General features: G+C 29.6%; 7 protein-coding genes and 1 long non-coding RNA gene across 22 annotated transcripts in view; 5 read left to right on the top strand and 3 right to left on the bottom strand.

Moving 5' to 3' along the window:
• The first annotated feature begins 290 nt into the window (after positions 1–290).
• On the top strand, positions 291–9,526 carry LOC124950560 (transmembrane protein 8B-like). 6 transcript variants are annotated; one of them, XM_047497438.1, is made up of 9 exons: positions 291–1,036; positions 1,860–1,982; positions 3,840–4,135; positions 4,432–4,709; positions 4,806–5,441; positions 5,815–6,667; positions 6,819–8,938; positions 9,118–9,223; positions 9,367–9,526. In XM_047497438.1, exons 3-7 carry the CDS (start codon positions 3,957–3,959, stop codon positions 6,979–6,981), a joined length of 2,109 nt encoding a protein of 702 aa, XP_047353394.1. In that variant the 5' UTR covers positions 291–1,036; positions 1,860–1,982; positions 3,840–3,956; the 3' UTR covers positions 6,982–8,938; positions 9,118–9,223; positions 9,367–9,526. The 6 variants fall into 6 exon arrangements, with proteins under 6 accessions (XP_047353394.1, XP_047353395.1, XP_047353389.1 ...); XM_047497437.1 differs by lacking the exon at positions 291–1,036 and adding an exon at positions 1,483–1,609; XM_047497439.1 differs by lacking the exon at positions 1,860–1,982 and having other exon boundaries at positions 6,819–8,737.
• Positions 8,049–10,449, bottom strand: LOC124950563. The gene is made up of 5 exons (XM_047497444.1): positions 9,928–10,449; positions 9,635–9,723; positions 9,365–9,551; positions 9,098–9,239; positions 8,049–8,936 (listed from the first exon to the last, which is right to left on the bottom strand). Exons 1-5 carry the CDS (start codon positions 9,955–9,957, stop codon positions 8,533–8,535), a joined length of 852 nt encoding a protein of 283 aa, XP_047353400.1. The 5' UTR covers positions 9,958–10,449; the 3' UTR covers positions 8,049–8,532.
• LOC124950564 lies at positions 9,754–12,758 on the top strand. Of its 5 annotated transcripts, XM_047497446.1 has the most exons (8): positions 9,794–10,194; positions 10,272–10,407; positions 10,601–10,848; positions 11,108–11,242; positions 11,588–11,782; positions 11,926–12,118; positions 12,206–12,377; positions 12,471–12,758. In XM_047497446.1, exons 4-8 carry the CDS (start codon positions 11,222–11,224, stop codon positions 12,625–12,627), a joined length of 738 nt encoding a protein of 245 aa, XP_047353402.1. In that variant the 5' UTR covers positions 9,794–10,194; positions 10,272–10,407; positions 10,601–10,848; positions 11,108–11,221; the 3' UTR covers positions 12,628–12,758. The 5 variants fall into 5 exon arrangements, with proteins under 5 accessions (XP_047353401.1, XP_047353405.1, XP_047353402.1 ...); XM_047497445.1 differs by lacking the exons at positions 9,794–10,194; positions 10,272–10,407 and adding an exon at positions 9,754–9,780; XM_047497449.1 differs by lacking the exons at positions 9,794–10,194; positions 10,272–10,407 and adding an exon at positions 9,756–9,780 and having other exon boundaries at positions 10,745–10,848.
• LOC124950569 lies at positions 10,587–13,159 on the bottom strand. The gene is made up of 3 exons (XR_007101399.1): positions 13,002–13,159; positions 11,948–12,340; positions 10,587–11,791 (listed from the first exon to the last, which is right to left on the bottom strand). It is a non-coding gene; the product is annotated as an uncharacterized LOC124950569 (long non-coding RNA).
• A 159-nt stretch (positions 13,160–13,318) lies between these two features.
• Positions 13,319–21,547, top strand: LOC124950561 (WAS/WASL-interacting protein family member 1-like). The gene is made up of 6 exons (XM_047497440.1): positions 13,319–13,615; positions 14,039–14,205; positions 14,320–14,627; positions 14,744–15,371; positions 16,351–21,253; positions 21,468–21,547. Exons 2-5 carry the CDS (start codon positions 14,055–14,057, stop codon positions 16,476–16,478), a joined length of 1,215 nt encoding a protein of 404 aa, XP_047353396.1. The 5' UTR covers positions 13,319–13,615; positions 14,039–14,054; the 3' UTR covers positions 16,479–21,253; positions 21,468–21,547.
• LOC124950559 (ATP-binding cassette sub-family F member 3) lies at positions 17,727–21,192 on the bottom strand. 4 transcript variants are annotated; one of them, XM_047497429.1, is made up of 9 exons: positions 20,978–21,192; positions 20,778–20,883; positions 20,156–20,342; positions 19,747–20,087; positions 19,168–19,666; positions 18,872–19,095; positions 18,414–18,778; positions 18,106–18,326; positions 17,727–17,996 (listed from the first exon to the last, which is right to left on the bottom strand). In XM_047497429.1, exons 1-9 carry the CDS (start codon positions 21,048–21,050, stop codon positions 17,850–17,852), a joined length of 2,163 nt encoding a protein of 720 aa, XP_047353385.1. In that variant the 5' UTR covers positions 21,051–21,192; the 3' UTR covers positions 17,727–17,849. The 4 variants fall into 4 exon arrangements, with proteins under 4 accessions (XP_047353385.1, XP_047353386.1, XP_047353387.1 ...); XM_047497430.1 differs by lacking the exon at positions 20,978–21,192 and adding an exon at positions 20,509–20,690; XM_047497431.1 differs by lacking the exon at positions 20,978–21,192 and adding an exon at positions 20,509–20,690 and having other exon boundaries at positions 20,783–20,883.
• Positions 21,548–21,685: 138 nt separating the features above from the next.
• On the top strand, positions 21,686–22,879 carry LOC124950566. Its single transcript, XM_047497451.1, has 2 exons — positions 21,686–21,840; positions 22,177–22,879. The coding sequence occupies exons 1-2, from the start codon at positions 21,733–21,735 to the stop codon at positions 22,765–22,767; spliced, it is 699 nt and encodes a 232-aa protein (XP_047353407.1). The 5' UTR covers positions 21,686–21,732; the 3' UTR covers positions 22,768–22,879.
• A 1,329-nt stretch (positions 22,880–24,208) lies between these two features.
• Positions 24,209–27,688, top strand: part of LOC124950556 (chromodomain-helicase-DNA-binding protein Mi-2 homolog) — a 12,230-nt gene continuing 8,750 nt past the window's right edge. For 2 of the 3 annotated variants that reach the window (XM_047497423.1, XM_047497421.1), the window contains exons 1-3: positions 24,209–24,483; positions 27,294–27,385; positions 27,491–27,613. In XM_047497423.1, the coding sequence (XP_047353379.1) occupies positions 24,447–24,483; positions 27,294–27,385; positions 27,491–27,613 (252 nt within the window). In that variant the 5' untranslated portion in view covers positions 24,209–24,446. The remainder of the gene's footprint in view (positions 24,484–27,293; positions 27,386–27,490; positions 27,614–27,688) is intronic. The other variant, XM_047497422.1, reaches the window with a different exon arrangement.

Genomic DNA, 27,688 nt, shown 5'->3' with positions numbered 1-27,688 from the left:
AATCAAAAAATATATATATATATATTGGTATGTATATATAATGTATAAAATATTACATTTGATATATTTTTCGTATCAGCATAGATCAGATATCTAGCTATATCATCATTAATTTATATAAATCTATTATGATTAAGAGAAATAAAATAATATTATCGTTGAAATTAATAACATTTATTGTCTGAATTAATAATAATCATATATAAACATATGAAATAAATTAAAAGTTAAAAAACAAAACAAAACAAAACAAAGAAAAAAGACAATTTTAAAATGGGGGTTAAAATGTTTTGCCATTTGTATTTATAAATTTCGAAACAAATAAAAGCTCTAGATATGGAATAAATTTAATGCAAGTTTCTCGAAAGAGTAAAAAGATCATGCTCGAAGTCTGTATAAAAACAGTGGCAGTTGCAAAGTAAGCGAGGTTGAAAATGATCAATAAATATAACCCCTGCCGCTTAAAGAAGCGTTATCCCTTTAGTCGATCAGCCGCGACGTAAATCACGACGTGAAAAGAACAAATATTAAAAGAAGGAAAACGAAACAAAACAAGACAAAAAAAAAGGAGGAGGAAAATGAGGAAGTGGAAAGATCGATAGAAGAAATAACGAACGCATATAATAATACGTATTACGTATAATGGTGAATATAAGTGTAAGTGTAGGTGTAGGTGTAGGTGTAGGTGTAGATGTAGGTATCACACTTATCGATCTTATCGATGTCCTTCGTAGAAAGATCTTACAATTCCTGGTCAGCAGAAACATCCGTTTGAGAAAGATAACTGCATAGTTAACATCATTTGTTTCTTCTTTTTTTTTTTTTTTTCCAATATATTTATTTCGTGTTCTCGTTTTACGAAGTGTCGCTATCAATGAGACACACAATTACGAACGAAAAGTTACATTCAACAACGTAATACTATTTCACGTCTTCTCTCTACACGGATATTACGTGGATACTACATCTCTGTCAATGGTATGTTTTCTACGTACGAGATAGACGAAGTGCACGCGCACGAAAATAGAAGAGAACAGTAAGTAAACACATACATAAATATTATGTGAACGTCATGTTTCTCTTTTTCTTTCTCTCTGTCTCTTTCTTTGCCTCTCTCTCTCTCTCTCTCTCTCTCTTTCTCTTTTTCCATTCATCTATCTATCTTTCTTTCTCTCTCTTTCTGTCTCTTTCTTTTATTCGTTTTTTTTTTCTTTCTTTCTATTGGATGACCCAAATTTTGAAAGCTGAGAAAAGCAAGCCATTTCCTGTCAAAGTATTCGTCCGTGAAAATTTGTTTTCTCTCTTGCCGTTAAACTAACTATCTCAAAAACATTGACCTGACATATAATAATTTTGCTTTAAATGCACCGGGCAAATGCAAAGAGGTTAGAAAAGACTCAAACGACGTTTGATTGGTCAACGAAAATCGACCAATCAGACATCGAGATGCTTTATTTCTTTTTTTTTTTTTTTATACGATGGTTGTGGAACACTTGTTGCTAGTGGCTGATTTATGTCGAAGTAAATTCGGGGAATTCGAACAATTGTTGACAATTACACGAATGTTAATTGGCAGTGATCGTGGATTTCATTAAAAAAAAAAAAAAAGGTATTTTCTTATTATCGATTTTAATTAATTCTTTTCACTTTCATTTTATTTCACGATTAATTAACTTATCTCTTAAAAGACAACACATTTATCAGTTAAAAATGATATTCTTTTTATGTACCTCTCGTTGCTCATTTTTTTTTAGCTTTTTCTTTTCATTTTTTTTTTTTTTTTTTTTTTTTTTTTTTTTTTTTTGTCTTAAATTCAATTACGAACGCATGTAAAGTATATTAAAAATTGTTTCTTATAGATTACTATAGTCATAATTTCGAAAGATTTTCATTCGTTTATTAAAACGATCGAATATATACAGAGAGTCAAGGATCAGCGACTTTAAAATGACTAAACTCATTTGAAGAATATTAGATAAATGGTAACAAAAATTTTATGTTCATCATAAATATTATTGTATCGTTGATATCTCATCTGTTCAAACATTAAAAAGTCTGATAACATTTCTATACGCGCTCGCACGCGCGCGCGCGCCCGTCCGCGCACACGTATAACACACACATTATATCCACTCATGTATGTGTATGCTTTCGAAAACAATTAAATCAAATTTAAAAAATATTTATACTCGTTATAAATGTAATCAATAATACATAGTATCATTGATATATTTCATTCGTGCAAATATGTATGAAAAAATTTGATAATTAAAAATTTCTCTATATAATATGTCTATGTATATGCTTGTATGCATAAAAACAATCGTATGAAATTGAAACGTTTTGAAAACAGAAAATATATATATATATATATATATATATATATATATATATATATATATATACTCTGTGGTTCACTTTAGTTAACTATTTATCTTTCAATAAGCGAGTATCTTCAAACATGTTAAGTCAGAAATCAATTAGAATACATTATTACTAGCATGGAGAGGGAGGTAGACGGAGGAAATCATGCAATACCGATTACTCTAACAATAAGTACGCAGTACTGTCGATACATATGTTTGATATCTCAAAACTTTGATAACAATAGAGTAAATAATGTGCTTCCGATATATATATATATTTTTTTTTTTTTTTTTTTCATAGAATTATGATATTTTTTTTGCGCAATTAAAAAAAAGAAAAAAAAGACAAGGGTTAATATTTGATAGAAAAAGCAAGAACTTGCTTTGATCGATACTGTAAACTTTGGTCGGCATTGCACAACTCTTTTCTGTTTATTTAGTTGAAGCATATATTTTTTTTATATCTTTTTTTTTTCTTTTCTTTTCTTCTCTTCCTCTCTCTCATTGATATTCTTGCACGAAGAAATTCAGAAAATTAAGCATATCCGTTCTATAATCATCCTTCTTGCTATTTTATTTAACTTCGTAGGCGTAAAATACTAAGAGAAGAACGGTTTTATAGTTTATATATGTGTGTGTGTGTGTGTGTGCGTGCGTGCATGTGTAAGTGTGTATAAGTGCGGGCACATTGGATGTATGTAATTTTCAAGTTAAACTACATATATTATGATTAAGAATTCTTTCGCGACGCGTTCTTCGTATCAAACTGAACTACATATTCATCTCATTCAGTGTCAAGTCATAGAGTTACAAGGTAGAGAACATACACCGAACGTACGTAAGGAATTATATTATTTTATTGTAAGAGTTTCATTCATTTTCTTCTTTTTTTTTTTTTTGTTCTTTCTTTTTTTTTCTTCTTTTCACAATCCGATTTTGTTGAGATTATATTATTTAAATAATTAAATGGGAGTATATCTTTTTTTCTTGTTTTTTTTTTTTTGACTCGTTATTAGAAATCAATTTACTTATGTAATATAAACGATAGTAAAAGTGGCGTCAAAAGAAGTAAAAAAAAAATTTTTTCCTTTCTCTCAAAATTTTTCGCAGTAATATCACTTTTTATATACTCACACTTATCGTTACAAGAGAACATAAGTTCTATCGCGTTGATATAGAAGATATGATATACAAGAAGATAAGGCTTTATCTACTCACGAATTCTCAATGTAAAATTTTAATATTACTTAATGTGAATTCACATGTATCGATTGATGATTACCTTTGATATGTTATGTTTGTACATAAAATACTTTAAAATTCATAGTTACATTTGTATTTTCTTATCGATTTAATTAATATTATCTTCTTTTTCCATTCTTCCTTTTCATGGCACAAGTTAAATTGTTTAGAAGAAGATGAATTTATCTTTTTTTCTTTTCTTTTTTTGTTTTCCCTATTCTTTTTTTTCAGAGACTTGATATCAAAACTTCAAAAGAAAAAAGGAAAATCTCTTTGATGATCGATGTGGATTTCTTATCGTATTATGATCAACCTTATTGTTAAGTGATGTATGTGAAGAGTTAAAATATGCCATTGTATTTAATCGTTCTATTAATATGGAGTTTTACGATACAAGAAGGATCATGTATCAAATTAAAGAGAATAGCTTTACGACCGTCCAACATATTGGACGATTACTATGCTTATCGGCATATTTCGATTATTCATTTCGATGTACCAGAGTATACAATTACCGCGGGATTCAAGTAAGATTTCATTCCCTATTAATTTATATATATATATATTTTTTTTTCTTTTTTTTTTTTATTTCTTTTTGAAGATGAATTATATTCAAATTTCTTGCTTATTTTTATAAAACTCTATTATATATAATATCTTTATATAATTAAATTGAATATTTATAAATCATTAAAATGCATTGTCTAAAAATAAATATTATTTAATATAAAGTATATATGTACATTTATATATACACACACACATATATATATATATATATATATATATATATACCTATTATGTCTTATTGTTTTTTTATTAGATTTACAATAAAAGAAGAAAAAACCGGTGGAATAGGTAAATGTTCTCCGAGATATGTTTCATTGTACTTGAAATCCGGTAGTTTACCATTAATTCGTCCAGATGGATCGATTATCGAGGCAAAACTTATAAAACGAAGACGCAAATACTATGCTTTAAATATGCAAAGCAATGGTGACGAACATATGATCAATATCGATTCTCCAATACCAGGTGACTGGTATGTAATAGCTTTTCGATCTTGGACCGATCCTAATAGCGACAAGATCAAGCAACAAGGTGAACATTATTATTATTACCTTTCTCATACACACATACATAGACACTTATATATTCAATTTAATTATCAATGATTATTAAATTACATTTATTTAGGTCTCGGTGCATCATGTGATACCGTACTCGATGCTGAGTTGTTAATAGAGATGCCATCTATGGTATCCTTAATAGATTTTAATAACGAATATGAAATCGAATTAAACAAAAGTAAAAATACTTTTGTTGGCCACATTTTTATGTCAGATGATTTATTAAACGTGGTACTTGCATTGAATCAATCATATGAAAACAATTGTAAATTTGCAATTCATGTTGTTGCACAGGAACATCTTATAGGGACGATCGTTAATGACACTGATGTCTTATTGTCCTTCAAACCTTATTCAAAATCATTACATTATATTACGCTACGTTTAATATCCGGAAATATGTCGAAAATATCTTTACGTTTTGAAAACAATACTTCATCATTCATTGATTTCAATCAAGTTAAAAGCATAAGTTTGATACGAAAATCATTGCCGGAGTTCTTTGTATTCGATTATGAACATCGTAGTGAAAACGATACGAAATCTATGCCTTTCAATCTCACAAGCGATGGTATTACCGTCCTTGACTTCGAGATTGCCCGTGTCTACGATGTTGGTGGTACAGTGACAGTGGGTATAAAAATGCTCAACGTGGATAAAAAGGATCAAAAGAATATTTTCATCGTAGCTTGCATTACCTTAGGTCAGTCCTATTTATGTAAGCTTTTGCATAATTGATTGTATTTCATTTTATTTATTTTTTTTTTTCTTTTCTTTCTTTCTTTTTTTTTTGTCTCTTTGAAACAAGATCGATTATATCACATTATATACCTTAATCTTTGACAAATTAAGATCCATAACAAATGTGAATTGTTTTCTTCTGATTCGTTATTATATTAATATTTGTAAATTATAATCTTTGAAAGATATTTGATATGGATCGGATAATTATTATTGAAACGATAATATTTGCCATAATGCATGATCCATTAAAAGTTCTTTTATTCTTACGCTTTTGTGTTTGCTATTAAATAATTAACAATATACGGATGTATAAATAATTAATGTTTATTCAGGATATTACTCAAATATCACAGCCGGTGGAAGTTGCATACGGGCATGGAACGTAACCGGGGCAGATATATACGTGAACGAGACAGGTCCTGGTTTGGTTCATATACCATTTCCCGAACCTGGAAGGTGGTACGTCAGTTTAAAATCATTTTGCGTCGATGGAAAATGTAATTGCGCTGAGAATTGTTTGAACGGTACCATCTGTAAAGAATGCGAATGTATGAAACCGTGTTCTGTTGAAATAGAGAGCAGTATATCATCGTCGCCTTGCATCGAAGGACGTTGTAATTCACATGGCAAATGTATGCACTATATGAGCGGTGGTTTCGTTTTTTCAGCATGTTACTGTACAGAAGGATATCGTGGTTTTGATTGTGCCGACGGAACTTACGTTCTCGGTAATAAAGACATACTCGTACGTTTGTTAATGTTAACCATCAGCAATCTTGCTTTTATTGGTTCGATATATCTGGCGATACGTCGAGAATATTTTACAGAAGCAATCGTTTACACCGCCGTTATGTTCTTTTCGACATTTTATCATGCTTGCGAAGCCGGAGAAAACGTTTACAGTATTTGTATAATGCGACTGAGCGTATTACAATTTTGCGATTTCTTCAATGCTCTTCTTTCGATTTGGGTTACATTAGTAGCCATGGCCTCCTTTGGACCAAAGCTTACAGCATTTTTCCAGATCATGGGTGCTATTGTTCTTGCTATGAGCTCAGAAATGGATCGTACGGCTCTCTGGGTATTCCTTTTACCTGCCATTACTGGATCCTCTTTGATTGGAGTTTCTTGGGGACTTAGGTGTAAAAGAAGAAAAACTGTCCGATATCCTTCGCGCGTGTACAGGTTTGTACAAATCATTCTTTTTAATAATTTCTACAATACAACATCGTTTTATTCAATTTATATAAAATATTATTTACAATTATTATTAATTTTCTAAGTATAAAAATGATTTTACTTTTCTTTTTTTTCTCTCTCTCTTTTTCATTAACAGAACCATCTTCTTTCCGGCGGGCCTTCTGATAGTCTCTTTGGGTCTTGTTTGTTACGCCTTTTTACAAACACGTAGTAATTATCACATTGTCCATAGTTTATGGCATATTTGTGTGGCTGTTGCGGTTATGCTTTTATTACCAAAAAGACATTACATGAAGTAAATATGTTGCGTAGTAGAATTATAGCGAATTCAGGGAGCATAAATGATATTTACAGACATACTCGTACATATTATCGTATGAAATAACTTTTTTTTTTTTTTTTTGTTTTTTTTATATAGACGATTGTATATTAACTTAATTAATATGCAGGAAAAAAGTATTATTCTTATAAAATTACTATTATGCTAAATTTTTCCAGGTAAGAAGAATATATAAAAAAATAGTTTATAAATATACAACGTATAAATTTATCTAGAAGAAATTCAAAAGATATGTAACAAATGCAATAATATATAATATAAAAAAGAGTAATTTTCTTAACAGTATTATTTAGCATATTAGCATTTCGATGCGAACAAAAAAAAAAAAAATTAAAAAAAATTAAAATCTTATCAGTTTCAATTAGAACGATGAGAAAGAATATATGTAATAAAAAAAAAAAAAAAAAAAAAAAACAAAAACAAAAAACAAAACAACAAAACAAAAAGAAAAAGAAAAGAACAAAAAATAACAATATTATTATATATTATTAAGTATTTTATTATGTCATATTATTACGACGACATTCTTAAAAAGATTGAATATAAATTGTTTCTTTTGTTGATAGATAGAATTATTGTAATTTAGAATTTTAAATGAAAATCTTTAAGGTTCGTTCAAATTGTAATTGTATATTGGAAGTTTTCATTTTCTATTGAGATATTTATAACAATTTATACAATCCTATGTATCATATATATATATAAATATATATATATATATATATATATATATATGTGTGTGTGTGTGTGTGTGTGTGAAATAGAGATTTAATTTGCATCATGTAGGAATCAAAACCTCGCACGTACACATATTATTTATTATAATAACATTATATATGTATAGACGCGCATATACTTTTTGTCAAATGTACACGTACATAATGCATTCTATATGTACATTCATAAGTCAATATCATGAATATGGTATAGATAGCTAAGAATTTACAAAGAAAAAAATATATATGTATATATATATATATATATATATATATATATATATATATATATACACATATATATCACGGATCATGTATAATATGTATTTTTAATATGTATTTCTCAAATTCATAAATTCTCTAGTCGACTCTATTTTTCTTGTCCGAATGATATTGAGTTTTTTCATGTCCAAAGAAAAAGGGAGTATTTATAGTGCACAAATCAATGCACGAAAAGAGTTATAGTTCTTTATACGATATCATGGCAGGAAAATATTTCGTCTTTACTATATGTATACAATTTCTCCATATGTATATATGTATATAAATATATATATATATATACACATGATAAAAGGAAAATAAAAACTTGGATTGAGATCAATCGATAGAGTTGAGAAAACGAAAATAAATATGTTGTTTCTTCTTTTCTTTTTCTTTTTTTCCTTTTTTTTTCTTTTTTTTTCTTTTTTCTTTTTTTCTTTCTTTTTTCTTCTTCTTCCTCTTCGACGTTGCAAATACAAATAAGCTTAAGAAATAAAGATATTATATTTATTTAACTAATGATAAGATAATTATAGCAACGGAGATGTTGTAGATGACGCAGCTCGTGCATTCGCCGTCGATATAGCCGTTATAATGTTTGATAAGAGCGATAGCATTGTTTCCAAAGAGAAACCACAATGGGGATAAGAATATGAACAATTTTTACCAGAATGACCTGCTTCTACTGCCTCTTGTATCGCCGTCCCTTGCATGGCTGTTCGAAAAACTTGATTGGTAGTTATCGCATCTATCATTCTATCGAAAGAAGATATCTTTTCATCCTCGTTCTCCTCGTCGGCTACTTTTACAGCTGCAGCAGCTTGTTGAGAATAAGTACAAACAGCTCGTTGCATACAAGATGTTGTATCTATACCGTGACGAGCCAATGCGTCGTCCAATTTTGTCATCGATTGTGCGAAACCATTTTCTTCGCCTGTAAAGAATTCTTTTTTTTCCTTCTATTTTTTTTTTTTTTTTTAATCGATAAAAAATACATTCTAATTTCTAATATAGACTTGTTTCGACGGATGTTTATATATTTTTACATTTATATCATAGGTATAAATGTTACATTTGAATTTTAATAATACTTACTTCTCGCATAATTTCCGTAGGTACCCGATAGAACGTATAATAATTTTGGAATGATGAGAATGGAACCGACTCCTATAATAGCACCTAAGAGAAGTCCACCCAAATCTATTTTTGCTGGAGCATAAGGTGATATAGCGTAACCCTATGAGTATAAATAGTTCGATAGATATTTTAATCTAAATATCTATAAGGGATTGACATGATGTTTATTTGGAGTTTAAGATCGTTAAAAAAGAACCAAATAGTCTATACAAATTTTATACTTACAGAACCAGAACTCCCAATATTAGTGAAACCAAAGCGTGCTTCTTGATTACGATCCGAGATATCATTGATCGTAGTTTCCTCGTGTTTCATTGATGTATCAGTCCGAATTTCGGCTTGGGATGGCATTGCCACTTGATCCTGTGCCTTACCAATTTTTTCCATGTAAGCTATCGAACTTGGTATAAAACTATATGAATTAAATAAACAATTAAGGAATTATTTCGTGAATTGTAATATTATAATAATTAATATTTTCTTATTATCTCTTACCCTCGGTCGTCATATTTGGGAATACAATTCGCATGGACCGCCAAAAATATGAAGGCCACTATGATATTATTTAAATTATCTTGTGACATCTGTAAGAAAAAAAAAAAAAAAAAAAAAAGAAAAAAGATAATAATTAAAAGAAACACGTGAGTATAAGTTTCTTTTTCTTAGATTTTTATTTTATTTCAATTTTAATTACAAATTATAATAATAAACATAAAATTACGTACGCGAGTACATTTAATTATTATAATATTATCTTATTAATAAATTGATTTTTATTTGAAGTTTACCTTGAGGGTTAATGATCTGAAATAATTCATTCACAAATTAAATTAAAAAAATAATTCGTCTCTTAGCAGATGTCCATACGGTAATGCTTTCACTAGAAACTGTGAAAATAAGACTCTGTTTCTGACATATATAGTTCTGTACCACCCCTTTGTGGATATGACAAATCGTCGACATAATTGCAGTACGGTTTCGCTTTCATTGTTAGATTTCCATGTGATATTATCACGATGCGTGACGTTCTACTACCTTCTCGCGTCATTCTTTTAGTAAGTAAGAATACATTCTATAGGTATATATCTTTTGTCACCGAAAGCACTCTCCTCTAGCATTGTTATTATTGCAGGTCACTCTTACCGAAATTGTGAGTGCTCACAATTATTTCGAAGCTGAAATAATTTGTCTTTTGCAACATTAATTGTTCGACTATTAACGTGTCAAACTGATTTTTCAGTTTCAGTCTTATTCTAAAAATATACCATGTATATAATCTATGTATTTTAAATCGTGTCTTATTTATAGTTTTTTTTCTTCTCTCTTTTTTTTTTTTTTTGTTTCTTTTTTAAGATATTAATATAATAATTACATTCGATTATTCGATTGTATAAATATTTGAATAAATATGATATACACAAGGTAACAGGAAAATGTCTATAATTTTATTATCGTTGATAGGTCTTGATTTTAGATATCGTTTCAAGGTAAACAATTCTAAAGCGAGAAAGTGGATGTACATACTTTGGAGCAATAATAACGACAGTGAAAAGAAATGAGCGTAAACATTTCATAGATTCTATGTATGTACATTTGTCTTTGCAGAATGGAATTCGTTCTGGACGTTGCTTAGGAAAATTTGCGAAAGTTACGCGAAAGGCACGACATGTGCAGTGTACGTGCGTAATTGGACAATTCGTCTCTTTCACGTAAGGAGACCTTTTTATTTTTCTTTCTATCCAAGTGAAAACAATAGTATAGCAATTGTTAATAATTTCAATATAAGTACATAGGTTTACTCTATTTAAAATAAAAATGATAATTAGCGGAGAGAAATGTATTTATCCACATATAAATTTTTTTTTTCTTTTTATAAGTAACGTATAATTTTAAGTGATAAATAATAAGATATAATAATTGCTAATGTCCATTTCCCTGGTACAATTTAGTCTATCGTTCTTCCTTTAGGCTCGTTAATTCTATTCGAGAAAAGGAATTTCCTGTTCGTCGAAGGGGTGGGCTAGGCATTATACATAGTCTGCTAGCTAGCTAGAACTCGACTTTGTAGAAAACTGTCCATCAATGCCATCGTGTTTGATAAAAGTAAGCTAAGAATACACATTTATTATTATAATATTCGTTAAAAATGTCAACGATTTACAATTAATTTATCTTTTCTTCGTTATTTCCTTGTTTTTTCTCTTTTTTTTTTTTTTTTTTTTGTTTTGTTTTTTTTCCTTTCCTTCGTTGTAATACATTTTTTTTTAAATATGTTTATAAACGTGAAGTGAATGTGATTATTGTATGTGATTATAGATAGTTTATCCGTATCTATTCTAATAATAATTCTTTGAAAGTGAAAATATTCTATTATCATTATCTCATGGAAATTTATTTAACAATATAATCAAAATGTTTTTCTTTAATTAATCTATGTATTTTTATTAGGAACATACGATATACGAAAGTTTTTCAAAAATGAACGTGATCTTCTTACTTGTGTTTCTTATTATACAATTAACAACAGCCGATTATATATCTACTGGATTCGATAAAGGAAAAACTTCCAAAATGAAAAATCCATTTTATGGTCATTCGAAACCACGATTTATTTCGTTCGATTCCGAAGAAGGAAATATCGATGTAAGTTGGCTAGAAAAAAAAAGTCGATTATTTCATGTTATATATAAAAAAAAAAAAAAAAAAAAAAAAAAATAAAATAAAATAAAATAAAAAAAAAATATTAAATGTTCGAATTTTATTTTTGACGATTGAAATTTTCTTAGATCAGTTGGGACGTATCGATACCTTTTATTTCTATTCCATTATTATATAAAAATGAAGAGAACGAACATTCGCCAACGCTTCTCAATGTTAATACAAAAGCATTAACAATCGCTGGATTAGTGACAGGAATTTCTTCTTTAGTTGCACCACTATTTTCAAAACCAATTACGTCGTCATCGCAATCGCATTATCGTTGGTTGATCATACATCTTTTTTTTTTTATCATATATAACAATGATTAAAAATAATTTTATTATAATAACGTTTTTATATTTTTAGGAACGGACGAGGGAATGGAATGGTCAACAATGGGTAATACAATTAATGAAATAATTTTTTCGAATAATTATATAGCTCCTTGTATGCAACATATTGTTTGTTCGATCGTATCGGCCGCCAGTCGTGCAGATAATCCTACAAGTACAGAAAAAATTATCGATGGTTTATCCAGGTATCATTTTGATTAAAATCATTCTTTTAAATGTTGTTTAGTAAATGGTATTGGTATTAGTTACATATTATTCTTATTATCTTATCATTGTAGTCATAGATGGTTCAAAGATGCGACAAATGGGACACTCATACAAGATGCGATTTCGATAGGTCGTGATGATAATCGTGATTGTACAAGAGTTTATAAAAATTGTTTGATAACGCCGAGACTTTTCAAAAGTTTCATGAATCAATTCGGAATAATGTGAGTTGATCAAAAAATTACGAAGAAAAAACGGATCAAATATTATCTATCTCATATTCCAATTATTATGATAATAATTTAAGAATAATTTGATATTGTTAAGTTTTTCAATATTTATGAATTAATTGCTATTATTAAAACTAATTTTATATAAAGTGTATGATATATATATGTGTGTGTGTGTGTGTGTATGTATGAGTTATGAAGACAATTTTCTATCATTATCTTTTATCTATTTTTTATGAATGAAAACAACTTTAAATAAAAAGATTGATATTGTTGGGATTATAGAGCAATTAGATCGATTTTTTGTAATCTATTTTCTTTTTTTTTTTTTTTTTTTTTTTTTTAATGTATAATAAAATTTATGTTACGTACAAGTATATCTATTTGAAAATAAGAAATATAATTGCTTCGTTTGTTATGATTAATAATAGAAAAATTGAAAAACATTTTACGTTGGCTCTAATACTATTTAATAATATTTTTATTCCATTTCAATTTGCCACTCCCACTGTATACTAATCATTCAAGGGTTATCGCCATGACGCGACAATTTGTAATTGCACGTGATTGGATAATACTGTATTGTTAAGGTTAGAAAACGTCCAATCATCTCAAAGATTTTTTATCGTCGCATCGTAATTGGATCGTATATATGGCCGATTCCAGTTGATTCATAAGTTTATCGAGACCAATCGCTAGGTCGTAACAATCGCCACTCGTATCAAGATACTCGACATTCGGAAGTTGAACTTTTTCTGCCAACATATAGTATATCATACTGGATGAAAGATTTTTATCCAAATGTCAATTTTTATTCCTCCTTGTCATTATAATTCTAGTTGATGTTAAAAACATCGACAATATCACGAGTATAATTGATGTGTACTCAAAGGAATATAACGTAGTAATACACGTTAAAAGTGTACAGGCGTTTTATGGATTATCAAGGCATGTTTGACATCACAGAAACGAGTGTTCCGTTTTAGGTAAATAAATTTATCATAGTGTTATTCACACTTCCCCTCCACCCGTATTCACATATTTTTATGTGATTATAATTCGATTGAAATTGTATAAAATATTTTATCCTTTAAGAAGATAACAACTGTAACCTAATTTTCTAACTTTTCACAATATAATAGACGCCCATTAAATTTATAATTAGAAATTTATAACAGAGCCGTTGCCGTTTTCATTGGATTTATATTAAGAAATTAATTCTTTAATATAAAAATAAATATATATCGTCAATGGAATATATTTTCTTCATCCTTGTATTCTTTCTTTCCAATTTTCCAAAATGTCTTTTTATCTTATGTGAGAAAATAAAAGAAAACAAAAAAAAAAAAAAAAGAGAGAGAGAGAGAAAGAAAAAATGTATATAATTATTTACTGTTGTTGATGTATAGTAAAAAAGAAATAAAAATGCCGGCACCACCGCCACTACCTCCTGCTTTTACCGCGCCTCCTCCTGTGTCAGGCGAACAAGATAGGAGTTTGTTATTACAATCAATTAGAGAAGGAAAAGCTCTAAGGAAGACAGTTACGGTAGATAAAAGCGCACCTGCTATAAGTGGTATGCTTTGACTCAAAGATGCTTTATTTATATTAATTCATATAATTCTTTATAAAATTAAATAGATATGCATTTAACAAATCAAAGTATTAAATATTGATTGATTATCTATAGGTAAAGTCAAAGGTGATTCAACTTCTATAACTTCCGGCAGTAGTGGTAACAATGGCCCTAATACATTCAGTAGTAGTATTGCTAATAATAACAATAGTGGACCAATAGGCCTAGGTGGATTATTTTCAAGTGGTATGCCAAAGTTAAAGCCAACGGGTCTTAGAGGAAACACAATTGAAAAAGATTCGCATACTACTATTAATAACAGTAATTTCTCTAATTCATCTGGTAGTTTGAATCAAAATGTTAAACGAGGGCCTCCTCCAATTCCACCTCCAGCTACACAAAAACCTCAAGTATTTCCTCAAGTAAGAGAAATATATTCATTTCTGATTAGATATATAATATATGTGTATAATGTTGACGTTATTTCCAATGGAACAACATTTTATTATTATTAATTATTATTGTTATTATTATACAGGTATCAAGTGGAGCAGATTCAGCAAATTCTAATACAGATGGACATAAAGGCTTTGGCAAACCAACACTCGCGCCTAAACCACCACCACCATCCACAGCTCCTCAGAAACCATCGCCACCTCCTAAGAAATTAAGTTTAACAAGTTCTGGGAGTGTCTCAAGAGCACAAAGCATGAGGTTACCCAGGTCTCCACCAGTTCTTGCCCCAACACCACCATCCCTTCATCAATCGCAGGATTGCTTAAATGAACCTCAATCAAGACCCACGAATCGTGTTCTTAGACCTCCTATCGCTAGACCGCCATCTCCTCCAATATCTAGAGCGACATCTTCAATGATGATAACAAGAGCAGCACCACCACCACCTTCCAGAGTTACGGTTACAGCCCCCTGCATTCCTCCGCCACCTCCACCTCTTCCGCATCGTCCTCCAACTCACCAAAGATTGGCTGCACCTCCACCTCCACCACCAACACCTCCTACGAGAGGCTCGTCGATGAGAAATGGACAAACTACAAATTCTAATCTTGATTTGGAGATAAGATTTGCAGAAATGTTTCATTCTGTTTCGAGTTTTCCACCACCAGAACCTTTTAGAGGATTTACAAAGATCTACAGCAGTAGAAATGGTAAGAAAAAAAGTAAAAATAAATTTAATACATTCAATAAATTTAATATTAAACAGATATCTGAGATATTTGTTTGATGTGCATATATATATATATATGTATATATATATATACGCTTTCATACTGATTCATGGATAGTCCTTATAAATTATTTTTGATTAATAGATTTCTCACTAATAATACACAATTTCTCTTTTATTTATTTAGAACAATAGCTTAGTTTTTATTCAATGACTCTAAACATGTACTTATACGTATGTTTGTCAATTTTTTATCTAACTTTTTAACTAATCAAGGACTATCTTGCATCCTATCACATCATAGCTAATGATTTATTTAAAAGTCATTTGATACAATTGATGATCGCATGTACTCGAGCTGGTTTGGTTTAATAATAGGTACTGTTATAGTTTGATTTATTGTAACTGTGCCAACTCTTCTAAAAATGAATGTAATGCTAGTACAATTATTCATTTATCGGAAAAGGGTTACAGGGTTTTCATCTGCAATAATCTGGATAAATCAAATTCACCATTACATTATTCATCAATTTATTATTATAAAAATATATTTTATATATTTTTATAATAATAAACAATCAATTTATTGTTATAAAAAATCATCATTTTAAACTTTTTTCGTGATAAAAAAAATCACAAAATCATTCATTTCTCACTCACTTTTTTTTATACATACATAACATATTGTATTTTTAATAAAAATAAATTTCATATGTCCACATTAATAAATCGAAAATCTCTTCAGTTAACCCATTAATAAACATTTCATAGCATGTTATTTAAATATAATGAATTTAATATAAATTCTGTAAATAGTTGCTATAATTTTTATGTTTAATTGCATGCTGCATGTATATAACTCTATCTATGTAAATTGGTATAGCTTTACATAAGAAAAGTATATGTATGAAATTAATTAGTATATTAAAGATATAATAAAAATGATTAAAAAATTACAGCTGCAAAGCAACAGGCTCCAGCACCGCCTCAACAAACATCTAATCCAAATACAATACTTCCCTTAAGTGTTTCGTCTAGTAACAGTGGTAATACAATGCAATCAACGTGGCATGTTAAAAACTTTTAGTTACCTAAGTTATCTCATTTTGTTTATGAAAAAAGATCAGCATTTAACATTGTTTTACACATTAACAAAATAGTAATGTGTGAATACATAGAAAAATTGTGTTTGCAGAGAATCTAAGTTACTGTTATTGAAAGTGTATTGAGAAGGTCTATTTAGAGTTGTAATTATAATTAAATTTAACAAAACAAAATCTGAGGAGTTATTACATAGTAATTGAAAATATAAAATTTCCTTCTAAAGTGCAATGATACTCTGCTCTGTAATAAATCTGTTTATAATGCTTTTACGTAATATTTAATACTGCCAGACTTTCAATTTTTCTATGTTTCAGTTTTAATCCTTTATTATATGTCAGACATTCTTTCGTAAAAATTTCAATGCACAAAAAGATTTCATATTATATCTATGATTAATATAGGTATATTTAAGTTAAAACTAACATGAGATCATAAACTTGTTAAATAATGTTGGAAAACAATTGCAACAATAAGTATTAATGCAACCTAATTGTTAAAAAGTTCATATATACATGCATTATGTTGTAACATTATTTAAAAAATATAAAATGTTACATATTTTTATTTCTATCAATAGTTTCTCATAATCCATTATTTCATATGTACATTTTCATAGCAAACGATTTCTGATATGTAAGTATAATCAGGGATAAAATTAAACTGAGAAATATCTTAGTTATATTCAAAACTGATATTTATTATGAATTATAAAGAAAAATATTTTTTTAACTAGGAAACTCTTCTCTCGGAGATCTTCATTAAAGTAATATAAAGGATGACTAGAATCTAATATGATAAGAAAACTCATATTAAACAAAAAAAAAAAAAGAATAAATAAAACAAAAAAAAAACAAAAAAAAATTCAAATGTATTCAATTATGATCGTATATTAAGTATTGAAAAAGAAAAAAAAAATATTAATAATTTGAATAATGTTGTAAAATATATTTTGAGAAATTCAACACAAGCATGGAAGTTAAAGACTGTATTGTGTTGTGTATCTGTATATATGTATATATGTATATGTATATATATATACATATATATATGTAACAATATATTTAATTTATTCAATTTTATTATAGAAAGAAATATAACATATCTTCGCAATTCGATGAACTATAAGGAATCCATAATGTGTAAAGAATAAATAAATTGGAAATACTGAATTGTGGATTAAATAAAAATAAATTATATATAGGGCGTAGGGGGGGGGGGGGACGATATTAAATGGCATTGTATACGAATTTAATTAACGCGATTATTTTCTAAAATTTTCATAACATTGCATTATTTAATACAAGGTAGCATAAGTAATTTGTAAGATTAAAACATATAAACAAAATCATATTTTTTATACTTCAAGCTCTCTTTCAATAATCCTACGATATTCATCGAAGCCTCCTTCAATGCACCGAACTGATCCTTCGCCACAGACCCATAACTCTGTACAAACCATACGTATTAATCGTTCGTCGTGCGACACTAAAATAACACCTGCCTAGAAAAAAAGAAAAAGTAACAAAGAATAATATAATAAATCGTATATACAAATATCGCAATAATAAATCATTTTATAATCATAATGGAATTATATATAAAAATCTTACTTGACAGCTATTGAGTGCTTTTCCTAATGCCTCGATTGATTCTATATCCAAATGATTCGTAGGTTCGTCGAGTACTAAGAAGTTTGGCATTGCTGCACACATTAAAGCAAAAGCTACCCTTGATTTTTGGCCTCCTGATAACGAATTGATCGTTTGCAATGCTAAATCACCACTTATCCCAAAACTACCAAGCATTCGTCTGTACTCCTCGATTGGTTTACCTAAAAAAAAAAAAGGAAAAAAAAATGAATTATTAATGCGAGATAAAAATTAAAAATATACTATACGACAAATCCTATGTCACATACCTGGAAAATGATTTTGCAATAATTCGACAGGACATACACGCATATCTAATTGATCGACGTGATGTTGACTAAAGTATCCAAATTTCAAGTTACGATGCACGTGCACTGTGCCTCGTGTTGGACTTAAAGCATTTGTTATTATTTTTAATAACGTGGTTTTACCCGCACCATTTTCACCCACAATACAAATACGAGATTGTAAGCTTGCCGTTAAATTTACACCAGTAAAGACGTATGAATTATCGTTTCCAGTCTCATAACGAAATGAAACTTCATTCAACTGAAGTATTGGCGGACTTAATGGTTCAACATCGGGGAATCGTAGTGTTACTTCTCCTTCCTTTTCCATGGGTTTTAATTCTGGTCTATAAAATAAAATAAAAGAAAAAAAAAATGTTTGTGAAACAGATCCAAATCATAAAACTATCTTATTGATTATTATGTTTCAAAGAACTTACAATTTCTCCAACATTTTTATTTTACTTTGTACACTAGAGGCACGGTTGGCATTATAACGAAAACGATCAATGAATTCTTGCACGTGGGCTCTTTTAGCTTGTTGAGCTTCATATTCTCTTTGTTGATTTCGTTCGCGTTCGCCTTTAGTTTTGGAAAATTGTTCATAATTACCACGATATGCCTCTATTTTTTGACCTCGTAAATATAAAATATCCGTAGGTACCTATTATATATATACACGATAAGTAAAAAAGAAAAATAAAATCGATACAAATACATAGTAAAATATACATACAGTATCCAAAAAGTTTCTGTCGTGAGAAACAACAAGTAGAGTCGTTGGCCAGGATTGTAAATATTTCTCAAGCCAAAGTATAGCTTTGATATCAAGCATGTTCGTCGGTTCATCAAGTAACAAAAGATCTGGTCTAGAAAAAAGTGCTCTTGCAAGAGCAAGTCTCATCCTCCAACCACCAGAAAAAGCTTTGGTAGGCCAAGACTGCCTTTCAACAGAAAATCCAAGTCCAGATAATATTGCACTTGCTTTAGCTGGTGCTTTATCAACTTCTGCCAACTGCATAGCTTCGTATATTCGAGCTAATTCTTCTCCTAATGCATCACTTGTCTTACCCCCATCTTTTTCTATTGCAGCTTGTAATTCCGTTTCTCGACTTAACAGAGTACTTCTTTCTTGATCACATCCTAGTACAGACTCGAGAGCCGATGTATCATCACCGGCTACCTCTTGCTCTACATGTAAAACTCGTACATGAGATGGTATTCTAAGCTGTTTACTAAATTAATAATAATTAAAAATTAATAATAATTTATTGTTAATAGATTAATAATAAAAATTAATATCACTTATCATTACCTGGATATCATTCTAAGCAATGTGGTCTTACCCAGACCATTTCTACCAATTAAACCATAGCGTCTACCAAATGCAAGAGTTAAATCGGCACCTTGTAATAATACTCTATCTCCGTATGCAACATCAAAGTTTTCTATTCTGATATCTTGTGTCTTATTTACTCCACCTTTGGTTTCCATTCTACTATCTTTTTTACTTGTCATTTGACTGGCACTTGCAGATTCTGTAGCTTGGTTTATGTTGTTTGTACGGCCTGCTATACCCAATTCATTTATAACTCTTTTTTCTTGTTTCTGTTGTAACTTAGCCTCTGCTTTTTCTAATTTTTTAGCATCCACTTTCTATCATAAAAATCATATTGATTGATTGATATTCCAATTATAATAAAAATTATTAAATAATTAATTACCATAGCATCGTCCCTTGTTGTCACCCATATACTTTTAATTTGTTCTACTTGTGCTTCCAAAGTAGCAGCCATTGCTCCTAGATGAACAGGAGCATTTAATACTTTATTTACACCATTTTTTCTCCTTTCAACTTGTCCTTCTTCGGTATTACCTTTTAACATTTCTAGTAATTTCACACATATTTCTCTGTATTAAAAAAAAAAAAAAAAAACAAAACAAAAAATACTTAATATTTCTCAAGCGAACATATTTCATAATGCAAATTTGTTTGTGTATGATCAAAATATATTTATATATCAAATTTAATCTTATTATTAATAATCATTCCATACTGCTTATATATAATGCATACCGCATAGTTTGCTTCTATCACATCATAAATTATTATATTTCCAAGAATCATATTAGAAACGAATTGTCGGGCATCTATGTTTAAAATCTTCCTCATAAGAATTACAATGGCAATTCGTAAAAAAAAAAATTTTTAAATAAATATGACAATCAGAAAAAATTAGAAAATAAGTGACAAGTAACCTATAAAGAATGTTTGTAAACACAGATTTATAAATTTATGACTATAAAAAATGATTATATGTGAGTGTAAATACGAGTTTTACAGACCTAACCTCGTTTTCTGATTTATCAGCTACTTCATGTAAAACTTCCCCGATAGCCTCGTAAATCTCATCGCCATCTTCAAAATCATCTTTGGAACTATCTAAAATACCTATACGAACAAAATTAATTATATTGTTTGAATTACATTATTATGAACTTTTGAAGACACATTTTTTTTCTTAGGTTAATTAGTAAAAATGTACCTTCTACATATTGGTATAAATCATCGTCTATCGTTGGAAATTGACTACGAATATATTCACCACACGTTGCCATATTACCCGGAATATTCTGACGAAGTTTCAATATAAATTTCCTAATAATAAATTAGAAAAACGTCTTGCTTGACGGACCAAACGTCAAACGTCCTTTGATCTTCATGAACACATGTTTACGCCATTTTGAAATACGATTTCGTCATCGTCGAGAGATCGATCCAATCAGAGTTTACTCTTTTAAGTAAAGTATTATTTTATCACGTAAGTTTAATTAAATTATTTATCGAAGTAATTGAGTTTTGATATTAAATGTATATTAATGACAAATTCCTTTTCTTAATTATCCTTTTATCAATAATCCTATATATATTACACGATAGTCGCCATCTTAAAACTATCAGAAGTCATTCCTCCTTGCTCGTATTGCATATCCTCTTATGTGTTGACATTATCAATAATTAAACTTCCGCATTAGGAGGATCATAATCAGGATATAAACACAATTGGATTGTTGGAGATTATTAAAATATTCTTGATAAAATGTGTGTAAAGGAACAACAGATTGAAAGTGAAATTTACAATGCGAGCAATGGTATAAGAACTGTAGTGGATCGAATTATTAGGGATTAAGTCACAATACAGAGTCATCGATCTCTTTCTTTATTGAAAATATTCTACTTATTTATAACTGTAAAGTGAACGCTCGAATAAAATATATAGTTGCATAAAATATCAAGAAAATGGCGACAGATGTCGAGGAATCAGATACCGATGATCATGAAAGACCAGCTCCGCCAAAACGACAACGTACACGATGCATTAAAGTCGATGAAAATTATTGGGAAACGGTAATTATTTATTAAAACTTTAGAGAGACTTATACACGACATTGTTACAAGACTAAGTATGTATTATTTTAATTAATTGCCTAATATATACATACATATATATATATATATTAAGCAATAATGCGTGTATATATAGTCTGATATATATATATGTGTATGTGTGTGTGTGTATATTGCCTGATATATATATATATATATGTATATATATATATTATATATATATATATATATATATCTTGAAATATAATTTTATTCATACAGAACAGCTTGTTGTTTTACCGTGAAACAAATAATTTGATTTTGTTAATGAAACTTTCAAATTGATATTATTGTCAGGATAAAACATCATGCAACAGCAAACATACAATACAAGAGACAGAAAATGTCGAGCATGAAGAAGTTGAAAGACGAGAGAAATTAAGGCGATGGCAAGCCTGCCAAGTGGCAAAAGGATTTGTAGACAATACTATTAATAAAATGCTGGAAAACTTTATCATGCCATCTGAATCCTATTCTGTGGAAGATCCAGAATTTCGTGTATTTAGGGGAAATGATATGGAAAATACAGCTGTAATGATGGCAATTCGTAATCACGGTTTGGTTCAATCAACAGAACTCGTTTCTCAATCTGATACTTTCTATAATAATGGGGTACCTGGCTATTGGACTAATAATGATTATACAAATGTATCGTGTTGTCCATCCAGTCATATGCAAGATACAGGAGATTTTTCTAATTCCATAGCTGCATCATCAGCAAATTCTTTGAAATTACATGATCCTGTAGAGATACCACGTTATAATGAGTCAACTTGGGATGTTGGTAAAATAGGGGATAATGATCAACAAGAAGATTTCTTAGAGCGAGCTGTAGCAGAAGCTATCAAGAAAAAAGGCTTAAGTGCTCTGAGTGTAGATTACGGATGAAATGTTTCTTTTCATTAATTGCCATACAAATGTATTGATACAAACATGGTATTATTATATATAAGACTATTATATACACGCATGGTATATAATAGTGATAACTTTGTTCTTATTCTTTAGAAACTTTATTCGTACAACACAGTTAATTTTATCTATAGTATATGTCAATATTAAAAAGACTTTATATATATATATATCAGCCACCCGTGTTCTCAAAAAGTAATAGTTGCTGGTGTATTTTAACATCAAAATATGCTTGCATTATGATCAAAGCTTTTTTTTTTGCTAATTGGTTATTAATGAATGAAATGAATAATATAAATTTCTCTCTATTCAACTAATATAAACTATAAATTCGTTTGATAACTAATTATTATTTGTTCATTTATTTATACTAATATGAAATTTATTATAGACAGAACTTTCTACATAAAGAATGAAAATATAAATGTATATAAATATATATGTATATATATATATGTATATATATATATATATATATTTATATTTATATATATAGGCACGTTAAGACTGTAGTATCAGTTATGTTTTATTTTTTATCAAATTGTACATCTGCTTAATTCTAATTTACATCCTTTATTCAAAAGATGTCATAACATTGAAATTAATAAGAAAACTGAATTATACCCTTACTCTGTATCGTACATATGTTTTTTCAAACGTGCCTCCTCTTTACATGTAAGTAAATATAAAATAAAAGTGACGATTACGTTGTAATTTAAAAAGCAGAATTTTATAAAAAAAAAAAAAAAAAAAAAAATTAAGTATTCCGGAAACGTAAGAAAGCTATATATATAGAGAAAAAGAGACAGAGAGAGAGAGATTTAAAAAAATTCCGTAATTTCAAGAGAATTATGAGAAAGATGAAACGTAAATGTGAATTAAAAAATAAAAAAAAAAGAAAAAAAAACAAGATGAAAGAAAATGATAGAAAAATGAATTAAGCTGTCCGAAAAGTGAAATGTGATAATAAGATAGTGGACAAAGCATCGAAGATGGATAAGAGTAGAAAGGGGGCGGGAGTCGGAGAAGAGGAGAGAGAGAGAGAGAGAGAGAGAGAGAGAGAGAGAGAGAGAGAGAGAGAGGAGAAAGGTTTTTTGAGGCAGTCGCAAAAAAGTAGAAGAAGAGGGGTTTCAAGAACAACGGGAAGTGCAAGAGCGAGCAAAGACCGTAGTATTCGCGCGTCTCTGCTGACTGTTCGCGTAGCACGAGTACGAAACGTGAGGGGTATAAGAAGGGAAGGGGAAGGGAAGGAACATTCTGTCTCTCTCTCTCTCTCTCTCTCTCTTTCTCTCTCTCAAGGCGAAATAGAAGAGAGAGTGAGAGAGAGAAAGAGAGCGATTGAAAAAGAGTGAGGAAGGGAGAAAAGAGAGAAAGGAGCATAGGGAGGGGAAGGATAGAGCATAGTATCGGCGGTGGTGGGGAGACCGAGAGGAATCGACGAATCGCGAACGAGAGGGGAGAAGCCACGGGCAGTGGGTGCACACGTACAAGGCGTAGTGACTGCACGCCGAGTCGGAACGCGGAGCGAGCGAGCGTCGAATGAACGTTGATGTCGCATTTCCGTGCTGTTTTTCTACACGTTATAATATTATACCAATTAAAGGAGAACGATATTCTCAGTGTCTTCTATCTTAATTAAATCGTAAATTTAAACAATGGCATCGGACGAGGAGGTGGAGGAAAGCTACGCGGGTGAGTAGTGATCGGAAGAAGAGAACACTATCGCCGAAACCGCCGGAAAGTTGCGTGTCCTCGTCGGCTAAGCAGGACGCGCGCTTTTCGTATGATGGCTGCCATGTCAATTGCTTCTTGTTGTTTTTTCTTTTCCTTTTTCTTTTTTTTCTCTTTGATTTTTCTTTTCCCTCTTTTTTTCCTTTTCCTCTTCCTTTTCTTTTTCTTTCTTCCTTTTCTCTCTCTCTCTCTTCTTTTTCCAAACATTTCTTTCTTGACCCCCCCCTCCCCTCTTACCCTGGGCCCTCCCCCCCCCCTTCCTCTCTGTTTCGCATCAAGTCAGTCGGCAATACGGAACAAAACGCATCGAAAGAAGATTTTTGTGTCCTTCGTCGAATATGCGATCATGTATTTCGAAGTATTCTTTTCTCCTTGTCTCTCTCATTCTCTCTCACTCACTCTCCCCTCCTTCTCTTCTTCTGTCTCACTCTTTTTTCTCTTCTCTTCTCTTCTCCTCTCTTTCCTTCTCCCTCCCTCCTTCTCATTCTCTCTCTCTTCCTCTCTGCCTACCTTCTACTTACTTACCTATCTACCTACCTACCTACCTACCTATCCTGGCTCTCTTTCTCTTTTCATCTCATCTTTCTTGCTCGAATGCCGATCGCGCTGTTCGATTCAAAGGCGCGAGAATCTATATCGTCGGGAAATAATTTCGTTTTCTTTTTTCTTTTTTTAAAACTCTCTAAAAAGCTTTCGTTGTAACATTTACGATTTTCAAATGATATTATATATTGTGTACGTTAACATTTCGCGCCTTGTCCAGGATTGATCGATCCTACGATCGAGTGTCATGGAATATGATGATTCAACGTTCGGAAAGCGATCGGCGTTTGACCGCGTGCCGGAAAACTACTTCGAAAAATCACATGGATGCGTCTTCTCCCCTTTTTGCAACCTTTTTTTTTTTTTTTTCTTTTTATAATATCTTTTGTCGTATTGCTTAGTTAAAAAAAAAAAAAAAAAAAAAAAAAAAAAAAAAAAAAAAAAAAAAAAAAACTTTTTTACTCTCTCAGCTGTTTGTTTACATTTGAAATCCACACATTTATATTTTTGGCATAAAAATAAAATGACTCTTTTGCAATAATCATCGTCGAAATCAAAAATAATGTGCATATATAGTTTTGACGCAACTATTAATAAATATATGCGTCAGCAAACAAATAAATTTTCAATTCTTATCATTCGTACTTACTTTCTTATATCCGACTGTCGCGAAAGAATGAAGAATTTTGAATCGAACATGTATATCTGTTTTGTTTCGTTCAATCTAAGTGTTATTATCAGTTTACTACCATTGTTATTACATCTAATATCCCTTTTCCCCTCTTTTTCCTTCTCCTCCTCCTCCTCCTCCTCCTCCTCCTCCTCCGTCATAGTACACGTTATTACTATATTATTGTTCTACTATTACTATTATTACTTGTACTATGTTTTATCCAGTAGTAGCGAACGTGAAATTATTAAAAATATGTCGCAATGAATACTCGTTAGTCTGTGATATTTTGTCGGTATTCTTATTACGATTATTATTATTATTATTTTTTTTATTATTATTATTATTATTATTATTATTTTTATTATTATTATTATTTTTTTTTTATTATTATTATAAATATTATTATTATCATTATCGTCATCATTATTTTTCTAGGTAGTAACTTTGTGACGCTCGCTTCGGTTTTTGAAGTATCTAGTGCAGCTGTGTGTACTTCGTGACTGACACACTTATAGGGTTGTTATAATAGCCGGTTCGTGTACGCGATTATAAAATATTAAAAATCTTACAATTAACCTCTTTTCAATATACCCGTGATCATTTTTTTTTATAGATACGTTTTAAAATTATTTCGGAAGGCTTACGGGATCGATCGAGAGTACGATAAGATTATGAATAAATACTTCGTATGCGTTATGCCCTTTGAAAGAAAATGGCGGACGCACACTCGCACAAAGCATTCGCCGAACGCGGATTAGTCTGTAATAATTTGTACATTTTTGTTAAACTTACTTGTGCATAATATAATGCATACGTTACATTCGTAAACCGATTTTTCTCGTGTTTCTTATCATCGACAAATAGTCATCGTAATAGTTTATAAAGATAGTGAAAAATAGCATTTATATAAGTTTTAAATTTGGTTTAATAACCGTCAATCGTTCCTTTCAGGTATTAGAATATGGATGGTTAGTAAACGACGATTTAACGCATATATTTCTGTCATAAATAATAATATTTCTATTTTGGAGGGAAACTTTCATTTCTGTTTTGTGATTTGTTATTGTGACATTTTGAGGTGTTTTAATTTGTTTAAAAATTTTTTCGAATATCATATTTTCGTTTTAATCATTATTTTAATTTCATAATATTTCATATTTTATTGGATTATTATGTTATAATATTTCTTATACTGTTATACTTTATTGATTTTGTCAGAGTTTAAGTGTGGTTTTCATTTTTGCCAAACCCAACTTATAATCACCATTCACATATTGATTTTGTCTGCTTAATACATATAGGAACAACTATATATATATATATATACATATATATATATAAATGTATATATATATATATATATATATATATGTATATGTATAATAATAACCTGTAGAATAAAGCATTAGTTCTTTTGATGAATCAATTGCTTTAGAATTTTATTTTTTATATTTAAATTCAATTGATTTCTCCAGTTTTGTCTACTATTAAAATTTATTTTATTTTGATTTTTTGGTTATGTTTTATTGAAATATTATTAATATGAAATGTTCAGGAGAAGATGATCTGGATGAAACTGGAGGTCAGGTTTCTAATATTAGTCAACAAGTAGATGGCTCATCTGATGCAGAGAAATCTCCAATATTAGTAAGTGTTTTTTTTATGTATATATATATATATTCCTTCTTTTTTTTTAATTTTGAATAAACTTATGATATTCAATATATAAACATTAAATGTATCTATTTGTAGGAAGAAGACGATGATTATGAACCAGAAGAAAGAAAGAAAAAGAAAGGTAAAAAGCGGAAAGCACGTAGTGAAGATAAAAAAGGGAAGAAAAAGAAGAAAAAGAAAAAGTCTGATTCTGGAGATGTAAATATTATTGTATATATTATACAAGTAATTTTTATATGTATATCTGTTTTTTCTCGCAATAAGTTTTATTTG

Source organism: Vespa velutina, chromosome 7 (assembly GCF_912470025.1).
Source record: "Vespa velutina chromosome 7, iVesVel2.1, whole genome shotgun sequence".
Taxonomy (NCBI): domain Eukaryota; kingdom Metazoa; phylum Arthropoda; class Insecta; order Hymenoptera; family Vespidae; genus Vespa; species Vespa velutina.
Note: the sequence above shows the minus strand (reverse complement) of the source record. Positions and strands in the feature narration are given on the sequence as shown.